This window comes from Zingiber officinale, chromosome 6B, assembly GCF_018446385.1.
Source record: "Zingiber officinale cultivar Zhangliang chromosome 6B, Zo_v1.1, whole genome shotgun sequence".
Classification (NCBI taxonomy): Eukaryota; Viridiplantae; Streptophyta; class Magnoliopsida; order Zingiberales; family Zingiberaceae; genus Zingiber; species Zingiber officinale.
The window spans coordinates 135,827,506-135,846,777 of NC_055996.1; the positions used below are offsets into that span (position 1 = coordinate 135,827,506).

Genomic DNA, 19,272 nt, shown 5'->3' on the forward strand with positions numbered 1-19,272 from the left:
AACCGATCGATCTTAATCCGACGGATGGGCAGCGAAGCCCCAAATGGAGGTCCAGTCTCTCCGCCATCCCTTGCCTCGCGTTTTCAATTCCGTCGCCGCCTCGCTCGGCGGCTATTTCACCTCAATTCCTCGCCGCCGCGGCGTCTACGTCGATCTCCTGATCTCTTCTTTCGATTCTGGTGGTCGCCACATGCGACAGTATTGCCTCGGCGTTCTCCTCGTTTCTTCGTGTACTGGATGTGCTGCTGCAGACGAATGCCCTGTGCAGACAGTTTCTTCGCCTTCCTACTATCAGTCGCCGGTGGCCGGCGAGCCTCTAGTAGTTTCTACGAAGATAAAAGGACGACTCCATCCAGGCATCGAGGTGGTGTCCTTTGTTTTTCTTTCGTCTCGTGGCGGTAAACATGAACGGTGAGTTTTGATAGGAAAGAAAAGATTTTTTTTTTCTTTTTTCATTGAAGCAGTTGTGTAGGTAAATAATTTGCTCGGTTTTGGGATGAAATGATGTTTTGAGGCTTGCTTTCCCTTTAATCGGTAGTTTAACCAATTATTCCATCATAAATTTCGTCAATGAACACTAAAAAAGAGATGAATGCTAATCAATCTTGTTCTTTGTCAGGAACAAACCTAGTGATCATAATGAATAAATTCAGTTATTTTTTTTTTTGTTTGTTTGATTACATTTGTAATGTGCTCTTTCAGTACAGCATTTGGAAGCTTTATGGGGATGCATTTGTAAATTTGTAGTGATTTGTGAAGACTTGACATGTAGTTGTTACCTTAATGGTGGTAGTTTGGATGTTTCTTTCAGAGATAGCATAGCTTTGGGCTGTGTGCTTTGGAGAAATGGAAGGAACAATAAGTGAAGATGATGGACTGATACCGGATGGAAGTATGGATCTCAATGGCAACTCTAGTGATCCTCAAATGGATTTAGCTCTTGGCGCTCTTGGCATTGAGCTAAACTTGGATGGAACTGACCTCGGGGAACCATGCATTGGCATGGAGTTTGAGTCTGATGAGGTTGCAAAAGAGTACTACATTGCTTATGCTAATCGTATTGGTTTTGGAGTTCGCATGAACAAGTCACGTCGCTCAAGGAAGGATGACACTGTCATCATGCGCCGCTTTGTGTGCACAAAAGAAGGGTTCCATTCTAAGAGGGTAATCTATGATGATGGCAAGAAGAAGAGAAAGCGAGGGACAACAAGGGAAGGTTGCATGGCAATGATTGAAGTGATCCGTAAGGATCATGGTAAATGGGTTGTTACAAAGCTCATCACTGAGCACTCACATGTGGTGGCATTTCCTGATAAAGCTCAGCCTCCTCTCAGTAATTCAGTTATCCATAATAACTCAACCTTGCTTAATGCAGCATCCAGTGGAGGATTTAGTAATTTGAAAAATTTCAGTAGAGGAATCAGAGTCAATCCGTTTGGGGAAGGAGGCGAAGCACAGGGCCTTTTGGAATATCTGCAGAGAATGCAAGCTGCAAATCCTGCTTTCTTCTACGCAATTCAAGTTGACAATAACAATTGCATGACTAATGTCTTCTGGGCTGATGCTAAAGCTAGGATGGCTTATCAGTACTTTGGTGATGTCGTAACATTTGATACGACATATAAGAAGACAAAGTACATGATGCCATTTGCGACGTTCAGAGGTGTGAACAATCATCAACAGAGTGTCACTTTTGGCTGTGCACTTCTTATGGACGAAACTAAGGGATCGTATGTCTGGCTATTGGAGACCTGGCTCTCAGCTATGGGAGGACGCCACCCAGAGACAATAGTTACTGATCGAGACAAGGCCATGGAAGGAGCTATTACAAGGGTATTTCCTAACACCAGTCATCGGTTTTGCAATTGGCACATACTGAGTAGGTGCAAGCAGAAGCTATCAGATGTTTATTCAAAATATGCTACCTTAAAGACTGATTTAAAAGAATGCATCAACCAAGTTGAAACTATTGATGAGTTTGAGACTCGATGGGAGTTCATTCTTGACAAGTATAACCTTTGGGACAACCCATGGCTGCAATCATTGTACGAAGTTCGCCATCAGTGGGCTCCAGCTTACCAGAGGGGCAACTTTTCCCCTGAATTATCTGCATCTCAGCGATCAGAAAGCTTGAACAAATTTTTCAAGAGAAACTTTAATTCAAAAACATCCCTACTTGTTTTCATTGCACGATTTGATCAAGAGATGGCATCTGCATGTGAGAAGGAAGCTCAAGCAGATTTTGCTGCAGCCTATACTAGACCACTACTGAAAACCCCGTCACCAATCGAGAAACAAGCTGCTGCTGTCTATACAAAAGAAATATTTGAGAAGTTTCAGGAGGAATTTATTGAGTCGTTAGGTTATTATGTTAATAAGATTGAGGATGGTCCTAATATTAAGTATAGTGTGATCAAGGAGGAAGAAAACAATAGAACCTACTTTGTCCACTTCAACGAAGCTGATAAGACTGCAAATTGTAGTTGTTGCAAGTTTGAGAGTTCTGGGATATTATGCAGGCATATTCTTAGGGTTTTCTTTACTGTTGGGGTACATGTAATCCCAGAATATTACATCTTGAAACGATGGACTAGGAATGCTGCTAGCACCGAGCTACTAGATGAACGAGCTATTGAAAATGGATCCAACTTCCAAGATTGTCTACTTGCTTGGTACAATGATCTCTGTGTTGATGCTGTCAAATATGGAATTGAAGGCGCTTTGTCTTCTGAGATATACAAGGTCGCTAAGGCTGCACTTCAGAAGGCCTTCACCGAAGTAGTCTCTGCAAAAAATGCACAACGGAAGGGCCAGCAGAATATGCAAAGATTTGCGCGTCTTCAAAAGATGCAATTCAAAATGCCACTCCCGAAACTGCAGGCAAAGAAGACTCCTGCAAGATCAGCTCAAGAGGATGGCGATAGAGATAAGAGATGTGATAAAGATGCCTCTTTGTATGACTATTGTTGTGCTGGTTGTTAATAAGCTTACTTATACTTCATTATCAAATTAACATTTTTTTCCCCTTCGACTGTGTTTCAGGGATACAAGTGATCCTGGTCCTAACGACGGAATGCAGTAAACAGAGTTGTAGTTTCAGTGATGTTTCTCGAAATCATGTCATATTGGGAGATTAGATCATACAGCTACAAACTCAACAACATTTTGAAGTATTCAGAATGTTTAAAGTGCTACTTTTTGTAATGATTAGTACTAGCTAACTTTCAAGTGTTGGATTTGTACATCTTTTCTCCTTGTAGTTTACTGATCTCTCAACATGAGATTTTGCTTATGGAGTTGCAAGAAAAGAAGTGACATATATTTAACAAACAAATTCTGAGGATTTGGAAATTTTGCAGTCTTGTAAACTACTACAATGCATGGATAGCTTTGTAAACACGCTTTTTGAATTCTGCCACTAGTTTTTAATCGAGACTTAATTAGTTATTTGTGAAATTTTGAGTAGATAACTAATCATCGAGATCATTAATCATATGGAAGTGACCATATCAAAAAACAATGAGAAACTCAAACACAGTGGGCAACGACAAATTCATCTGTCACACTAAGTAGTTTGGATTAAGGCATTCGTTCTTTAGATATAACTACAAAAGCTACCAGTAGCTGTTTACGCTACAGAACTGCACAAAGTGCTGTAGTTCATTCAGGATATCGAATCCTCATGGGAGAAACTGCCAAGCATCTTCCAGCTCCTTCTCATCGGCGCAATTATAACCAAGCATATAGTAACGAGCTGTTCAGGGGAGACAAACAAAAATCAATATCATTGAAACTGCCTCGCTTGCGTGTAATCGAAGGAAAATAATCATCCCAATTCATTACCGAAACGTCCAGATCCCCAGAAAGGCTCTGGTTCTTCAGCTGCAGCAGCTGCTTGTTGATCCTGATCCTGAATAACATGCAAAAAGCTTAGTTACATTGCTCGCTGGCAGAACAACAAAAGTGATGTGGTCTCTAAATAGTAAATAGTTTGCTAAATATCATTTGGTCCTAAATTTTCATGGCGTGTATGAAGTTGCCACTGATGAACAGGTTTCAACATCGAGATGATTAACATAAACATGCTGCATTAGTCGCCACTACTTCCAATCATCTGTAATCATTTTATGCTTCCTTTGTACTCTATGCATTCATAATATACATGATGGCTTGATCATTAACCCCTAATAAACTTAATCCACTACATGACAGGAACCAAATAACAGTTAATGGTAAAGGAGAATTCAAAGTTTTACATTATCAAATTGTTGTTGACTGCTGTATTACAAGCCACATGAAAAGTATTATTGTTAACTTATCTATGATAAAAAGAACAAAGATAATCAGAACAACACAGGAATAAAATATTAATGCCCTTTGTAAAAGTACATTCATTGCTTAAAATAACTAAATAGACTTAGGAATCTATAACACATTTAAGATTTATTTTTGGGTCGAATAATACTTTTGTAGAGATCAAGTGAAAAGACCACCAACTAGTCCATTGTGCAATGATTAGGCAAGGTGATGATGTATAAAACAACCAAATAGAGCCTGTCACATTTTTCTCTAAACTAGCTGTTTAAAGCCGCATAAGCAAAATTTTATGGTCGATAAAGACTAGGGGCATCATAATACTGAAATTGACAACTTAAACACTGATAGGCATCAGAATAAAGCAGAAGCCAGAGACAGATATTGTTACAATTTTTTAGAAGAACTTACATTTTGCAAGGTCTCTGATTCATCTCCAGGATCCAGCAATCTATCAAAGCATTGACCAGAAATAGTACACACCATAAATCCACTAACAGCATCGAAGACAGCCTCTCGGCAATTATCAACACAGACTGCATTACCATATAAAAAAAATAGTCACAAACAGATCTAGCATAGACAATTTGTGAAGTGGAGAGTGCATACCATGTACACAACCGGTTCTCTCACAAATAAATACATCACCAATTTGGGAGTAGGAGCAGGTATTTCCAGAACAGATATGGCCATTTGCTGCTTCATCAGTTAAGCCTCTGCTTTTTTTCCACATTGACACTTGCTCAGCAACTGTTCTATCAAGGGCTCTGTCATCAACCTTAACAGAGCAAAGGAAAAATTAATCCTTCTCCATTTAAATATCAACCAACATAGAGATGCAGTGACATTTCAAGATATGAGAATTTTCTTACTTGTGATGGACGAGGTGCTTGACTCCTTTTTGCCGCTTGCATTTGTATGTAGTACTCCTTAAACTCTGAAGGGGTGTTTCTCACGAACTCATTCATGTCTTCTTGATCTCGCTAAAAAGAAGTGTTTGGTTATAAAAACTTTATTAAGAACCTTCAAAAGAAAAGGCAAAAGAACCAAAACATTGATGTAACTTGTTTATGATAATGATGTGTGTTTGACATAACCTCAAAAAAGATTATTAAAAAACTAAAAATTAATGCAAGGCCTCATAACTTGATACAGTAAGAATGACTTTAACAAAATTATGTGAATCTCAATATAGTTTGGGCAAGATCCATATAACCAATCTCAAATAGTTGTGGGAACAACCATGTCTTAACGATTGATACTTTGGATCTCAATCTGAACATTCACCATTAACTACCTGAATATAGAGCTTCTTCCAAGCACATTGTCTCAACATCCCCTTCGAACAACCCAACCCCCATCTCATGCAATATCTGCAAATATGATGATAGAAATAAAGATAAATATTGATCCATGGAATCCTGCAAATAAACGGGGAAAAAGTAGAATTTGCTCACAGGTGACGCCAGAGGCTCTCATCTGATGCCGCAAAACTCATGTACTTACAGACGAGGGCGCACGTGATAAGATCCTGCAACCGTCAATTGGAATATCAATATCAAGACCAGCTATGACATGAGCTACATGATTCACTATATTTCTTTTTTTCTTTTGCAAAGAGAAGTTGAATCGTCAGACCTCGGAAGATAGGAATTTGAAGATGTAATGGAAGAGTTCAGGAGGCATCTTGCTGAAGGTTCCGGTCCCAATCTGCGAAGCTTCCCTCGACGACCCCTCGTCAGAGCGGACCCTCTTCGCTGGTCTAACCTCCGATGTATCCTCCTGAGCCCACATGATTACCATTAAAGAAGCCCCAAATCGGACAAAATATTCCCAAACCAAAAGGTCCTGAAATTGAAACGGAAAAAGGAGACGATTACTTGTTCCAGGCCGGCAGATAGGATCTCCGACTCGAGGAAGGAGGCGAGCACCGTATCATCGTCATCTGCGGCCGCGGGATCCGCCATGCCTGATTGTAAACCCTAGAACGCAGAGAAGGAGAAGAGATGGGAAATGAATCGGCTGGCAGGGGAAGGGACACACCCAAAACGAACCTGCTAAACGTACGCACAGAATCCACGCGTTCTGTAAACAATTTCTGGTCGTTAGATTGCGATAAAATAGGAGAACTTAAATCGTAGAGACATCCGATGGTTCTCGCGTGCGAACTTAAAGCCTAGAATTTGCGCGTATGATTAATGGAAGATAATGGGTAGGGGTGTAATCGAGTCGAGTCGAGTCGAGTCGAGTCGAACTCTTGAATGTAACGAATATATTTATGGTTCACGAACTTATTCGAATTTTTATCGAGTATAAACGAACTTAATAAATATAAATTATAAATTTAAATATTCATTAAAAACTAAATTATATATTCTTAAAAAATTATAATAGTCTTGTTAAAATTTATAATTTTATTCTAATAAATAAATTTAATATATTTATCTATGTTTTTTATAAGTAGAGTGTAAAATCTATAAATTTAATATCAAAACTATTATTTTTTATTTAAAAATTGATTTATGAGTTTAATGAACATGTTCACGAGCTAACGAGCCAAATATTGTGAAGTTTGAGCTTGATTTGTTTATCTTAACGAGCTTCATTAAACGAGCTCAACGAGCTTTTATCGAATCGAGCTTCGAATAGCTCATGAGCGGCTTGGCTCATTTATACCCCTAATAATGGGACTTTATTTGGACCGATATGATTCATGGGCCTGTCGATTACGAGTTGGAAACGAATTAATTCGCGGCATACCCAAATCCTCTCGTGTCATCGCCTTCCTTTGTCCTTCACCTCAACTCTCTGTTCTTAATGGCGGAATCCTTTCTTCTTCGCCTTTGAAATCCTGTAAAAAAAACATGCCGAAATGAATCCAGAATCAGACCAATGGCCGCGGCATCCTTCGCTTCCCGAGCCCTCCCCTCGCAGCGTCATCTCCTCCCCTCGAAGGAATTTCGCAATCGCCTCAAACTCACGGAGATCCCGCTCAAAAACTCGATCTTTGTCTCCCGAGACGCATGGATGATAAAGCTTCTCGATAACGTGAGAAGGAAGACTCCGACGCTCTGATCCATTCCCACTGCACAAAGCGTCGCCTTGGAGGCGGAGGGGATTCACGTGCTTGTTAAGGCGACAAAGGACGGCACATAGAGGAATCGAGAGACCTACTTGATTCTATCTCATTCCTAAGTCCATTCCGACCTGCTGGTGAACACCCGACGGCTTCTCGAAGAGATGAAGAAGAAGGAAATTCTGTGTCTACGGCCAAACTATTAGGGTTTACAGGACCAATGACATGTGGAAGAAGGCAATGAGTGCCTAACGTGAGATTGCACAACGGCATGATCGATACCTTATGAAAGTATGATCAATTGAGACGAAGCAGTGAAGGTGTTCGTGGAAATGCGTAGCTAAGGATTGGAATATGCTGATTAAGATGCATTGCAAGGTATTTCCGGAAATGCAAGAACAAGATTCGTACCCTAATCCTAAGATCATTCTCACCACCATCGGTTTGTTTAGAACTGTCTTTCGGTACTGCTAATATTTGTTGTGCTTTTTTACCTACAATCTTTGTATTTGTATGATCTTCGAAAACATACATTACTTGAATCTTCAACACATTATGTGCTAATTGGTGCTCTCAACATGATTCAACAGCCTAAATCACCTTCATATATAATATATATATATATATATATAGAGAGAGAGAGAGAGAGAGAGAGAATTTTTTTAGCTTGCACACCCTTACCCTGTATACTCCTGGGCGCCCCTCACATGTCCGAGTACCCGGATGGCCGTTCGGACATGTGAGGAGCGTCCAAGAGTATGTAAGGTATCAAAGATATATATATATATATATATATATATATATATATATATATATATATATATATATATATATATATAAGGACTTTTTAGCCTTGGCGTCCATCGTAGGTGACCACCGTGGGCATCTCTCACATGGGAGGTGCCTCTGCTCGAACTCGGCTCGATAAGATAAACGAACGAACTCGAACGAGCTTTTTACCGAATCGAGCTCCGAATCGCTCGCGAACCGTTTGGTTCATTTACATCCCTAACTCCCGGGTACCGGAGTTGGGGAGAAAATAAGGGGCTCGATCTCACAACTTCCAAGTGTCCACAGTAGTAGAAATCCATCCTGGTATAAAGAACAATGATGTCAAGATCTTCTCTTAGATCTCTTCCCTTAGCATCGTGATTTCCTACAGAGAGTAACAAACATCAAAGAGTTCGTCGAGCGTTACCCTGGCGAGACCACTCTGATGCCTAAGTTAGACGACGAAGAAGAAGATGAGCAATAATTAGGGGTTGGATGCTTGTAGGTGTGCGTGTATATCTTTGCTACCAAGAGAGCTTTTATAAAGGGGCAGAGGATGATTTCTTAATATTACCAGTTTCTTTAAATAACCCAATATCTACATGATTATTATCTATTTCTTAAAATAATATGAGATCCGTGTGATTATTATTTATTTCCTTTACTTTTGCATAGAAAAAATCCTAAAGACTTTTCTCATTAAAGGGTTATTAATGGGTTATTAAAGGGATACCATCATATAATCCTTGCGTTGACTCAGTCTTGAAGAATGCCACCCGAATTCCCTGTTGATCGGGTTAAGGGATCATCACATGGACCTTCTCACATGTATCCCTTTCAAGTCTAGTCAAATGAGGGTGTATGCTGATTGACTAGACAAGTATTTTGTTCAACGGTCGTCCAAGTCCATATGGCTGAGTACCTTGATATAGAGCTATCGGGGCTTTAGGAGAGAAACTAATTCGCGACTATGTTTGGAGAGAAAACCTCAATTTGTGACTATGTATGAGTTGGGAGATGGAAATAAAGTCGATCTCACAACTCCCGGGTACCAGAGTCGGGGAGAAAATAAGAGGCTCGATCTCGCGACTCTCAAGTGTCCGCAGGAGGCTTGATCCCTCAATTCTCATGCATCTGCGGAGTTGGGGAGCAAATAAGAGCCTCGATTCCCAAGTGTCCGCGGAGTCGGGGAGAAAATAAGAGACTCGATTCCGCGACTCTCGAGTACCGGTGGAGTTGGGGAGAAAATAAGAGGCTCGATCTTTCAACTCCTGAGTACCGATGAAGTCAGGATGAAAATAAGAGGCTCGATCCCTCGACTCCCAACTGTTTGCAGAGTCAGGGAGAAAATAAAAGGCTAGGTCCCGTGACTCCTGAGTACTGGTGGAGTCGGAGAGAATGACTCGAGCCCCACAATGTCCGAGCCATGAGAGAATAATAAGCTCAATCTCGTGACTCTTGAATACCTGTGAAGTCGGAGAGAGAATGGCTCGATCCGCGACTATGTTCGAGTCGGGAGAGAATAATTAAACTTGATCTTGTTACTCTTGAGTACCGGTGGAATAGATAATGACTCGATCTGCGACTATGTTTGAGTCGGGAGAGAAAAAGAATGGCTCGATCCGCGACTGTATACAAGTCAGAGTTAGGGAGAGGCTTACCAGCATCTTGCTCAAGTGAGGCTTGTAAGAATATATGAGCTTAATCCCAACTATGTCTGAGTCTAGAAGAGAGTGAGAACTGAAAAGGACAAGGTTATACATGACCATTGTATGAAGGAGAGTTCACTACACCAGCTTGGATGATCTCGACCCCGACTACGTCTAAGTCTGGGGGAGTTTAGGCCTTGAAAATGATAAAGCGATAGGGTACTTGTTTGACACTTATATAATGAGGAGTCTGCTACCGTAGCCTGGAGGATTTCAACCCCAAGTGCGTCTCAGTTTAGGGGAGTTTGGGCCCTGAAAAGTACAAGGCGATACGTTACTCAGTCGACCCTTGTACGAAGGGAAGTCCGCTATCACAGCCTAAAGGATCTCGATCCCGATTACGTCCAAGTCTAGGAGAGTCTGGGCCCTGAAAAGGATAAAACAATACAGTACTCACTCGACCCTTGTACGAAAGGAAACCACTACCGTAACCTGGAGGATCTCGACCACGACTATGTCCAAGTCTGGGTGAGTCTAAGCCCTGAAAAGGACAAGGCGATACGATACTTGCTCGACCCCTCTCAACCCCAACTACGTCCAAGTCTGAGTGAGTCTGAGCCCTGAAAAAGATAAGGTGATACAGTACTCGCTCGACCTTTATACGAACGGAAGTCTGCTACCGTAGCATGGAGGATCTCGACCCCGACTACATCCGAGTGTAGAGGAGTTTGGGCCCTGAAAAGGACAAAATGATACGGTACTCGCTCGACCCTTGTACGAAGGGGAGTCCGCTACCGTAGCTTAGAGGATCTCAACTCTAACTATGTCCAAGTCAGGGAAAGTCTAGGCCCTGAAAAGGACAAGGCAATATGGTACTCACTCGACCCTTGTACGAAGGGGAGTCCGCTACCTCAACCTGGAGGATTTTGACTCTGACTACATCCAAGTCCGAGGGAGTATGGGCCTGAAAAAAAACAAGGCAATATGGTACTGTCTTGACCCTTGTACGAAGGGGAGTCTGCTACCACAGTCTGGAGGATTTCGACCTCGACTACATTCAAGTCTGAGGGAGTCTGAGCACTGAAAAGGACAAGGCGATATGGTACTCGCTTGACCCTTGTACGAAGGGGAGTCCGCTACTGCAACCTGGAGGATATCGACCCTAACTACATCCAAGTCAGGGGCAGTCTGGACCCTGAAAAGGATACTTGCTGATGGAGGATGTTGGTCCGAGACAAGGAGAAATAGTCGACGGTCTCGATGAAGTACCTTACATAGAGCTGCGTGGAAAAACTATAATTCATATTCAAAATATAAAACTAAATGCGTTCGAACCTAAGGTAGAGTTTTAAGGTGACTCCGCCGCTATCCAGTGGATAATAACTCGATTCCTCTGATAAAATAAATGGATGGAAACTTCTTTGTAAGGGCAAACATCAATTATTCAATGATAGAACTATCACATATAAGATGGCTGATGATGTATCGATAGTTTTGTTCAGAGTTGCTTTGTCGTATTCTTGAGACAACACCAAGCATGTATTGGTTTAGTACAAGACCATTTGACAATCTTTGAGTCAAAAATATGAGTTGTTGCTTCATAGCGAGAGTATGAGGTTGTGTTTGTAGGCAAACGGTATAAGTTGGCCTAAGGTGATTGCGCTTACCCCAGCATGCCTGTCAATCCATTCCAGAACTACCACGAAAGAGGTAAGTAGGCAGACAGCATAAGATGACGCTAATGGTGGCTCTTTTGGCCCAAAGAATTGCAAAAATGCAACCATTACTCAGATTCTAATGAATGTAAAGTTCACTTACATGTGCTTGATGCTGAGGGTTAGAGTAACGAACACCTAGCAAAAGCCCTAGCAGACGAAGCAAATCAAAACCGCATAGTGCAAACATCGCTCAGGCCCCACCAGATTTTTCGCCACAAGGGCCACATTCTTTGGTTGTCCAACAGAAGACAAAATGTCTCCTTAATAATGAGATGAAATGGTGTTCGGTCTTCACCAGATTTGTACTCATTTTTTCTAGAGAGAACTTTTAATACATACAAATCTGACAATAATTGATGGTCTTGCAATTGGAAATTGCACTTCACCCAATGAAGAAGACCTGACCACTGCTCATCTTGGACAATGGTTTTCATGCATCCAACACTTCCAAAAGAATAGCTTGGAAAGATAAATAAGGAAATGAGAAACAAATGACTTACCTCGCCACTGAAGATTCCTTGAGAAACAAATGAAGATTCACTAAATGTGTAAACTATCAGTTGATATTGTTATTGCAAAAGATAAATGAGGAAATGAGAAACAAATGACTTACCTCGCCACTGAAGATTCCTTGAGACTTCCAAGTTGTTCAACAGAAAATAAGTTCTGGCCAACAATCGTGGTCTAGCTTGAAGCAAGACATAATAATATCTAATTTAGCTCCATTCTTGGTTTTCCAGAAGCAATGAACTATTAGTTGCATCAGAACTACCACGAATAGGATACTTCCTGCTGAATCCTCCGTCAAGTCTTCCAATCTACTGAAGACCTAGAAACCATGATTCACTGGATTTTAGGTGGGTGACCACTGGGATGATGAACTTTGTCGATTGTCAAGTGTTGAAGCATTTTCAAGGTTTTGAACAGAGAAATGAAAATCCAGATAATAAGCCTGGCATCCAATATTAGCTATGGGGAGAGTCAAGTTTAAAATTGGCTTCTCAGAAACATCAGAAGTGGTGCCAACATTCTCCACCAACCAAGGAACTCTGATGATAGGAAGAGCCAGGGCCGGACCGAGACTTTGAAGGATCCGGTGCAAAAGCAAAAAAAAAGTAAGCCCTTTAAATTCAAATAAAAAAAATCGATACTATATAAATAATTCATTAACAGAACACATAAACTAAAATCCATAATAATGAAAATATTATATTCCACATTGCTAATAATTTGTATTAGAAAATGAAAAATAACTATTACATTTAACTATGAAAAACTGATCTTCTTGCATTTTTATTTGTAAAGTCATCAATCAATCTTTCATAATTGAGTTTTTCTAAAAACTCACTTTCAATCGAAATCATAGCTAATGTATTCAATCTTGTTTGGGTCATGGCTGATCTCAAATAAGATTTCAATAATTTCAATTTAGAAAAACTTCTTTCTGCAGATGCGACAATCACCGAAATAGTTAATAATATTCTGTATGCAATGAATGAATTTGGGAAACAATTCATTCTTTGCAAAAAAATTAGTACTTGACTTGCTGTTTTTGTTTCCTTTGGTAGAATATGTTGTATGATTTTTCAATTCTTGATGTAAGTCATCTTCATCCAAATCTGAAACATCTTGTCTTGTACCCTTTTTTTTTGTAATTTCCTTTCAAGATTCTTGCAACGAGATTTCAAATCCTCATCAATAAATGAACACAACTTTTCAGTTGTGAAAAAAAAATCCAAAAAGATTTTCATATTCCCTATATTGTTCAAACCTTTTCTTCAATGACCCAATTGTTTAATCTACTATATACAAGAAATAATGAATTGTAAAAGCTTCCTCGGTAGATTCTTAAGGTATTTTGGAAGACTCACATGCAACCTCATCAAAATATCTTTTCCCATATATTTGTCTTTTTTAAGAAAAATAAGATCAATTTCCATTGTTGAAGCAAGTTCTTTGCTGTATTAATAGCTTGTCCAAATCCTGATTCTCTATACTCTTCAAAAGAAGCAATTAGCTCCTTAACTTTGGTCATAACAATGTTAATAAGCATGTTTTCAGATTGTAAGTCTTTGTTAACAATGCTAACTTTACCCAATATGTCATACCAAATAATCATACCCACTAAAAACTCAAAATTTTCAAGTTCAAATGTTGATAAAGACTTAGTTTTACTTCTTATTTTAGAGTCGGTGTCTTTTTTTTCTACAACTCGAAGTAAAGCTTTTATGATTTGTTGAGCTTGAAGTACCACTACTTTCACACTTTCAGTACGAATTTTCCATTGAATGATTGACAATGGCATGAGAGTTAAACCTTTTACTGTCACATAATTTATCAAAATCTTCCACCTCTTTGTAGAATGAGAAAATATTATATAAATCTGTTGTACTACAAAAAAGTCTTTCGCTTTTCCACAAGAATTTGTAATATCACAAAGTGTTAAATTCAAACAATGGCAGTCACATGGAGTGTATAATGCTCTAGGATTTATATCCAAAAAAAAAAAAATTTGTACGCTTTGGTATCTGCCTTTCATATTTGCTCTATTATTATATCCCTGTCCCTCACATTATCAATATAAAGATCAAAACTTTTTAACACATTTTACAGTTCTTCAAACAACCCTTGTCCTATTGTATCATCCACTTTTAAAAATCTCAAAAAGTATTTTCTACTTTCTTGAAGAAACATCAGCATATTTTATAATCAAAGTCATTTGTTATTGGTTACTAACATCAAGAGTGCAATCAAGTATTACAGAAAAGAACTCAGTTTTTTTAATGTTTTCAAGAATAGAACTCTTGATTTGAGAAGCTAACAAACATATCAATTCGTTCTGAATTTTGTGGCTAAGATAATGATGATGTGTATTTCTTTCAATATGCTCCTTCATCACTGAGCCCCTCTCAGCAATCATCTCAACAGTAGCCATAAAATTTCCATTGTTATCATCATAAAACTTCTCATTACTACCATGAAATGCTATATTTTGTTTAGCAAAAAATCTCACAAGTGAAATTAATCAGTGTAATATCTTCCTCCAATGCTCTTTTGCCTTCTTGATTTGATCTTGAATAACATGATCAATTGTTGTACCTTTCATTAACCTGATATGCAACTCAGACCAACTTAAATAATAATTGATATGCTTAATACTTTTCTCATGTTCTTTAAGTTTGCTACTAAGATGCTTTCAATCACAGTATCCCTCATTTGCTAGTTGACTTGGTTGAGGCCCTCTTTTAAACAACTTACAACAAAAATAAAATGTTTTATCAAGTGCTTTTAAATAGACCAACCAATCTCTATGGTGTTTTTGACCATTTGGCAAAATCTGAGTATAGAAATTTGAAGAGAATCATTTATTTGATCTATCTTTAGGACCTTTTCCTATTAATAGATCTCTTATAGGGCCCTTTTCCACTAATTGATCCTTCCACTTGAGATCTAAATTCTCCTAATTTTTAGGATCAAAAAAGTCAAGTGGAACTGATGAACTTGGGGCACTTGGTTCTTCATTCATGACATTAATAACATCATCATCACTTTCAGAATAATTATTTTCAAAGTCTAAGTCATCACAACTTTCATTGTCTTTAATCTTATTCACACCTCCCTCTATATCATTTTCAATGGCTAAACCTTCATGTAATTCATTAGAATTAATTTTTTTGTTCTTCTTCATTAACCAAATCTTCAAGTGATGAATTTTTCGATTTTTTGACAACAAATTACGATTGGCTCTCTTTGAGACTCAATAAATTCTTCAATTTTTTTTCTTTTTTTTTTTCGTTTTTCATGTCTTGATAAATACTCTCTGGTATCAGACATTCTAATATTCTAAAAAAAAATAAATCAAGCTCTTGGACAATCACTTATTATATACATTAGATAAGCACTTACCATAAAATATTCATTTTGCTTTAATGACGTTGAACTAGAATTAAAAATCATACATTTTTTCAAACTCGTATTATTCGATTTTGGATTATTTCAACCAAATCATTTATCTTTATTTATTCACTTACAATTCTCATGAGGGTTTGAATTCTCTTTTAGGGAACTATCCTAAGTTCTCATGAGGATTTGCACTATTCAAAAGTGCATAATATAGTTAAGTTTTCTGATAAAATATGGAGATGAGTGTTCACGTAAAGGATGATAAAATGTTATTAACTCAATTTTCTATGAAAATATACAACATCTAGAAAATAAAATGATTATTCTACAATTACATCTAACTAATTGGAGTGAATGCCAATGAATGCATAATGACAAGGATACAAGAAATGTCATTGAACTGCCATTTTAAAGTGGAGCAACAATTTGGTTCATCAACCATGACATTTTTTGGATTTAATGATAAGTTTTCCTTTTTATTGCAACCTTAAACCTTTACCATGAGATTTGCAGATCTACAAGGTGTCAAACAGTGAGGTTTCTAGCTAGTTGCTATGAAAGAATTTTCTCAAGGGCAGTAAAATATATGGTCAAAATGAATTCCACCAAAATGTTGGATTATGTCCTTGTTCGTTTTCTCTATAATGGCACACTGCCTACATTTTAATTACCCACTTAAATTCCTAGAAATCCAAAAACCACAAATTTCAAAGAAAAAAATACATTAGTTTGATGTCGGCAAACAATGAAAAGTATAATCCAACCAAACATATTTAAACAAAACAATAGATGCATAAGTACAAATGGAAACTGATACACAAACCCGATGCTGCGATTACGGCCACGAAGGCGAGGTGATTGTGAATCAGTGATGATGGCGCTCGAGATCATTAGGGTTTGCAACTTCACGTGACCGGTGTGTTGTTTGCACCCAATAAAGCCTGTCAAGCCTTCGGCGTGGGTGTGGGCGTGGGCGTGGGTGTGGGCGAAAGGTTCAAAGAACAAAAGGCAGATGATTAGGTTTAGTCGTTTAGGAAAATCAAAGACGGTGAAGGAAGATAATGTCGTGTGCGTGTTTATCGATGTTCTTTTTAGCACTTTTACAAAAAGAAAAGTCCATAATATTTTATAATTTATATCTAGATCATTTTTAATTAATTTTTTTTCACATATAGAATTGTTTGTTAATGCTATAAAAAATATCAATACTTTATTTGAAAAAAAAATGGGGCCCACTAGGAGATGGGGCCTTGTGCACTGGCCTCACCTTGACCACCTTAATGGCAACACTGGGAAGAGCGATCCACTAAGCAAAGCAACTTTAGTGCTCTGTTTATCTAAAGGAATGAGTGATGGATGGATGAAACAAACTTAGAGGCATGGGAAGAGAATGGAAGGGGAAAGAAATCTCTGCCTCTGCATGTCTATTCTTATTTACCTTAATTGAGAAAGATGGGTATATGCGGTGTAAATTTTGTAACTGAAAAAGGATATATGTCGCTTTTTTTTTAGTATATGACGTAATTTTGTGAGTTAAAAAAGGTACATGCGTTATTTTTTTATATGGTGTAATTTTATTAATAAAAAGGGGTACATGCATTATTTTTTTTCCATCCGCTGTTTTCCGTCTGATTTTGAGATGATCTATTTTGGCTCTAAAAATATCCGTTGATGGATTACATTTCTCTTCCCTCTTAAAACTTTAATCAAGTAAATGATAAAACCTGTAAAAACTTTTTTTTTAATATATTACTTTTCACTCTCTCAAATAAACAGAGCATGGAAGTAAGACCATTATGAGTAAGCCTAACAACACCTTAAAAACCCAGCCACTATCCTAGCTTGGCCAAAGTAGAGAGAGAAGATCTCTTGGTCCACAAACAAGTGGATCAGGGGATGGTCCACTCCCAATTACGGTCAGTTCGTAACTATGATCCGGTCGTAATTGGTTGCGATCCCATCATGGGTTCATCGTCCCCATCAAGTTATAGTTTGGGTTGGAGCGGGCGGTCGAAGATCGCCCGGGAGCCGCCAAAAGTGGACAAGTGTCCAGGTTGCCGGGCGCTGAGTAGGGGGTGTCCGACCGCTCACTCCGACCCAAACTATAAAGGGATCGTAACCAATTACAGTCCGATCGTAATTACGATCTGACCGTAATTGGGAGTGGACCATCCCCTGGTCCACTTTTTTGTGGACCAAAAGATCTGGTCTCCCAAAGTAGTAGGGAAATCGACAGAGCTTCGCGTCCCTAAACTCCACTATGGCATGACTAGCGGAATTTAACACAGAACGCACGATGCCACAGGCAAAATACAAAATCGAAGTTTCAAACAGAAAGAGCCAAAAATCCAGCCTTGCGGCAGTATCCGTGGGCCAAGTGCCCCGACGCCTGTAGAGAAACCAAGCAACGTAAGGCAAGAGCGGGTGACACATGTGGAGCGTTCGGTGGTCGTTGAGCTGAGACCACCGTGCTTATGATGCTCCATTCCTTGTTCCTTCACTGGCACCACACCAAGCTTTCGAGTAGGGATTCGCCTCAGCGTCGGGGCGGTCGTTGTGGTAGGCACCGTGGCGGGAGCAGGGCACGTAGTTGTGAAGGAGTGCGTTGTAGTTTATGTAGTTGGAGGTGGTGATGACAGCGCCAGTGAGGAGGTAGGTCGCGTGAGGAAGAGGGAGCTGATCCGACCGGAGGTTGCGACGATGGAGACCCTTTGGGTGGCGACATTGGCGTTGGCGTGAGAAAATATGACGCCAACGTGAGGAAGAGGAAAAGAGGCGTCGTTCAATCGGCGGCGAGGGAGAGGGATGCGACCTCTATTTCTTTCTTTCAAAATTAAATGAAGTGAAGTGTGAATTTGATTTTTGAAGTTCTCATAGATCGAATTCCAGGACAATATCTTTATCGGTGGGTTCCCGAACATCGACGTCGCTGCCATCTCATCAAACCTAGGGCAGATTAACCTCTCCAACAACCAGCTTTCTCGGAGATTCCACCGAAGATTCCGAAATGCGAATCTTCAATGCTAATGGATCTGTCGAAACCAATAGTTGGACCATCAATCAAGGAGGAAAAATCACGGAGCTCACTATTGCTGGATCTCTTGGGCATTTGAAGTATTGTCTGTTCTTTCCTCTCTCCCCTTTCTCTTCCCTAGGGATTATATTATTTTCCCTTCTCTTCTGGTGGAGATATTTTTTTGTAATTGATTCCTTTCCCTCATTCATCTGCCCATCCATGTAAATTGAGCATTAGTGAGCGTCCAGAATCCCCCTTCTCTGGGATTTAGGGTTGTAATCGAGCCAATCTTAGTTGAACAATAAGAGGCTCAAGCTCAGTTCGTTATCTTTAAGCTCGAGTTTGATTCGAGCTTTAATTTTAAAGCTCTAGCTTGACTAGAAATAAAATTAAATAGCTCGAGTTGGGCTCGAGCTCGGCTCGAACAAAGCTCGTTTAAAAATTAAATGAATTTAGTTTAAGTTCGTTTAACATCATTAGCTATATATATATATATATATATATATATATACTAAGTTCGTTAATCCTAAGCTCGAGTTCGATTCAAGTTTTAATTTTAAAGCTCTAGCTCAGCTAGAAATAAAATTAAATAGCTCTAATTCGACTCAAAAAAAAACTCCTTTAAAAATTAAATGAGTTTAGTTTTAAGTTAATTAGTTATAATAATTAATATATTATTATTATTATTATTATTATCATCATCATCATCATCGAGCCCCTTAACGAACATGTTCGTGAGCCTCTTAACAAAACACGCTCGTGTGCTAAACGAAAATGTTCGCGAGTTCATGAATCAAATACTGTTAAGCTCGAGCTCGGCTTGAT

General features: G+C 39.0%; 2 protein-coding genes across 2 annotated transcripts; one reads left to right on the top strand and one right to left on the bottom strand.

Moving 5' to 3' along the window:
- The first annotated feature begins 108 nt into the window (after positions 1 to 108).
- Positions 109 to 3,292, top strand: LOC121989732 (protein FAR1-RELATED SEQUENCE 5-like). The gene is made up of 3 exons (XM_042543947.1): positions 109 to 411; positions 812 to 2,954; positions 3,043 to 3,292. The coding sequence occupies exons 2-3, from the start codon at positions 847 to 849 to the stop codon at positions 3,080 to 3,082; spliced, it is 2,148 nt and encodes a 715-aa protein (XP_042399881.1). The 5' UTR covers positions 109 to 411; positions 812 to 846; the 3' UTR covers positions 3,083 to 3,292.
- Positions 3,293 to 3,525: 233 nt separating this feature from the next.
- LOC121989733 (F-box protein SKIP31-like) lies at positions 3,526 to 6,356 on the bottom strand. Its single transcript, XM_042543948.1, has 9 exons — positions 6,195 to 6,356; positions 5,953 to 6,096; positions 5,772 to 5,845; positions 5,612 to 5,687; positions 5,187 to 5,297; positions 4,924 to 5,092; positions 4,726 to 4,850; positions 3,844 to 3,910; positions 3,526 to 3,754 (listed from the first exon to the last, which is right to left on the bottom strand). Exons 1-9 carry the CDS (start codon positions 6,279 to 6,281, stop codon positions 3,681 to 3,683), a joined length of 927 nt encoding a protein of 308 aa, XP_042399882.1. The 5' UTR covers positions 6,282 to 6,356; the 3' UTR covers positions 3,526 to 3,680.
- Positions 6,357 to 19,272: the final 12,916 nt, after the last annotated feature.

Bases quoted from the DNA above. Each gene is read 5' to 3' on its own strand.
- LOC121989733 (XM_042543948.1), bottom strand. From the start codon at position 6,281: ATGGCGGATCCCGCGGCCGCAGATGACGATGATACGGTGCTCGCCTCC. The intron at 5,846-5,952 runs GTCTGACGATTC...TGACGGTTGCAG, and splicing joins TCAAATTCCTATCTTCCGAG to GATCTTATCACGTGCGCCCT. The intron at 5,298-5,611 runs GTAGTTAATGGT...ACTTCTTTTTAG, and splicing joins GGAAGAAGCTCTATATTCAG to CGAGATCAAGAAGACATGAA.
- LOC121989732 (XM_042543947.1), top strand. From the start codon at position 847: ATGGAAGGAACAATAAGTGAAGATGATGGACTGATACCGGATGGAAGT. The intron at 2,955-3,042 runs GTATGACTATTG...ACTGTGTTTCAG, and splicing joins TGTGATAAAGATGCCTCTTT to GGATACAAGTGATCCTGGTC.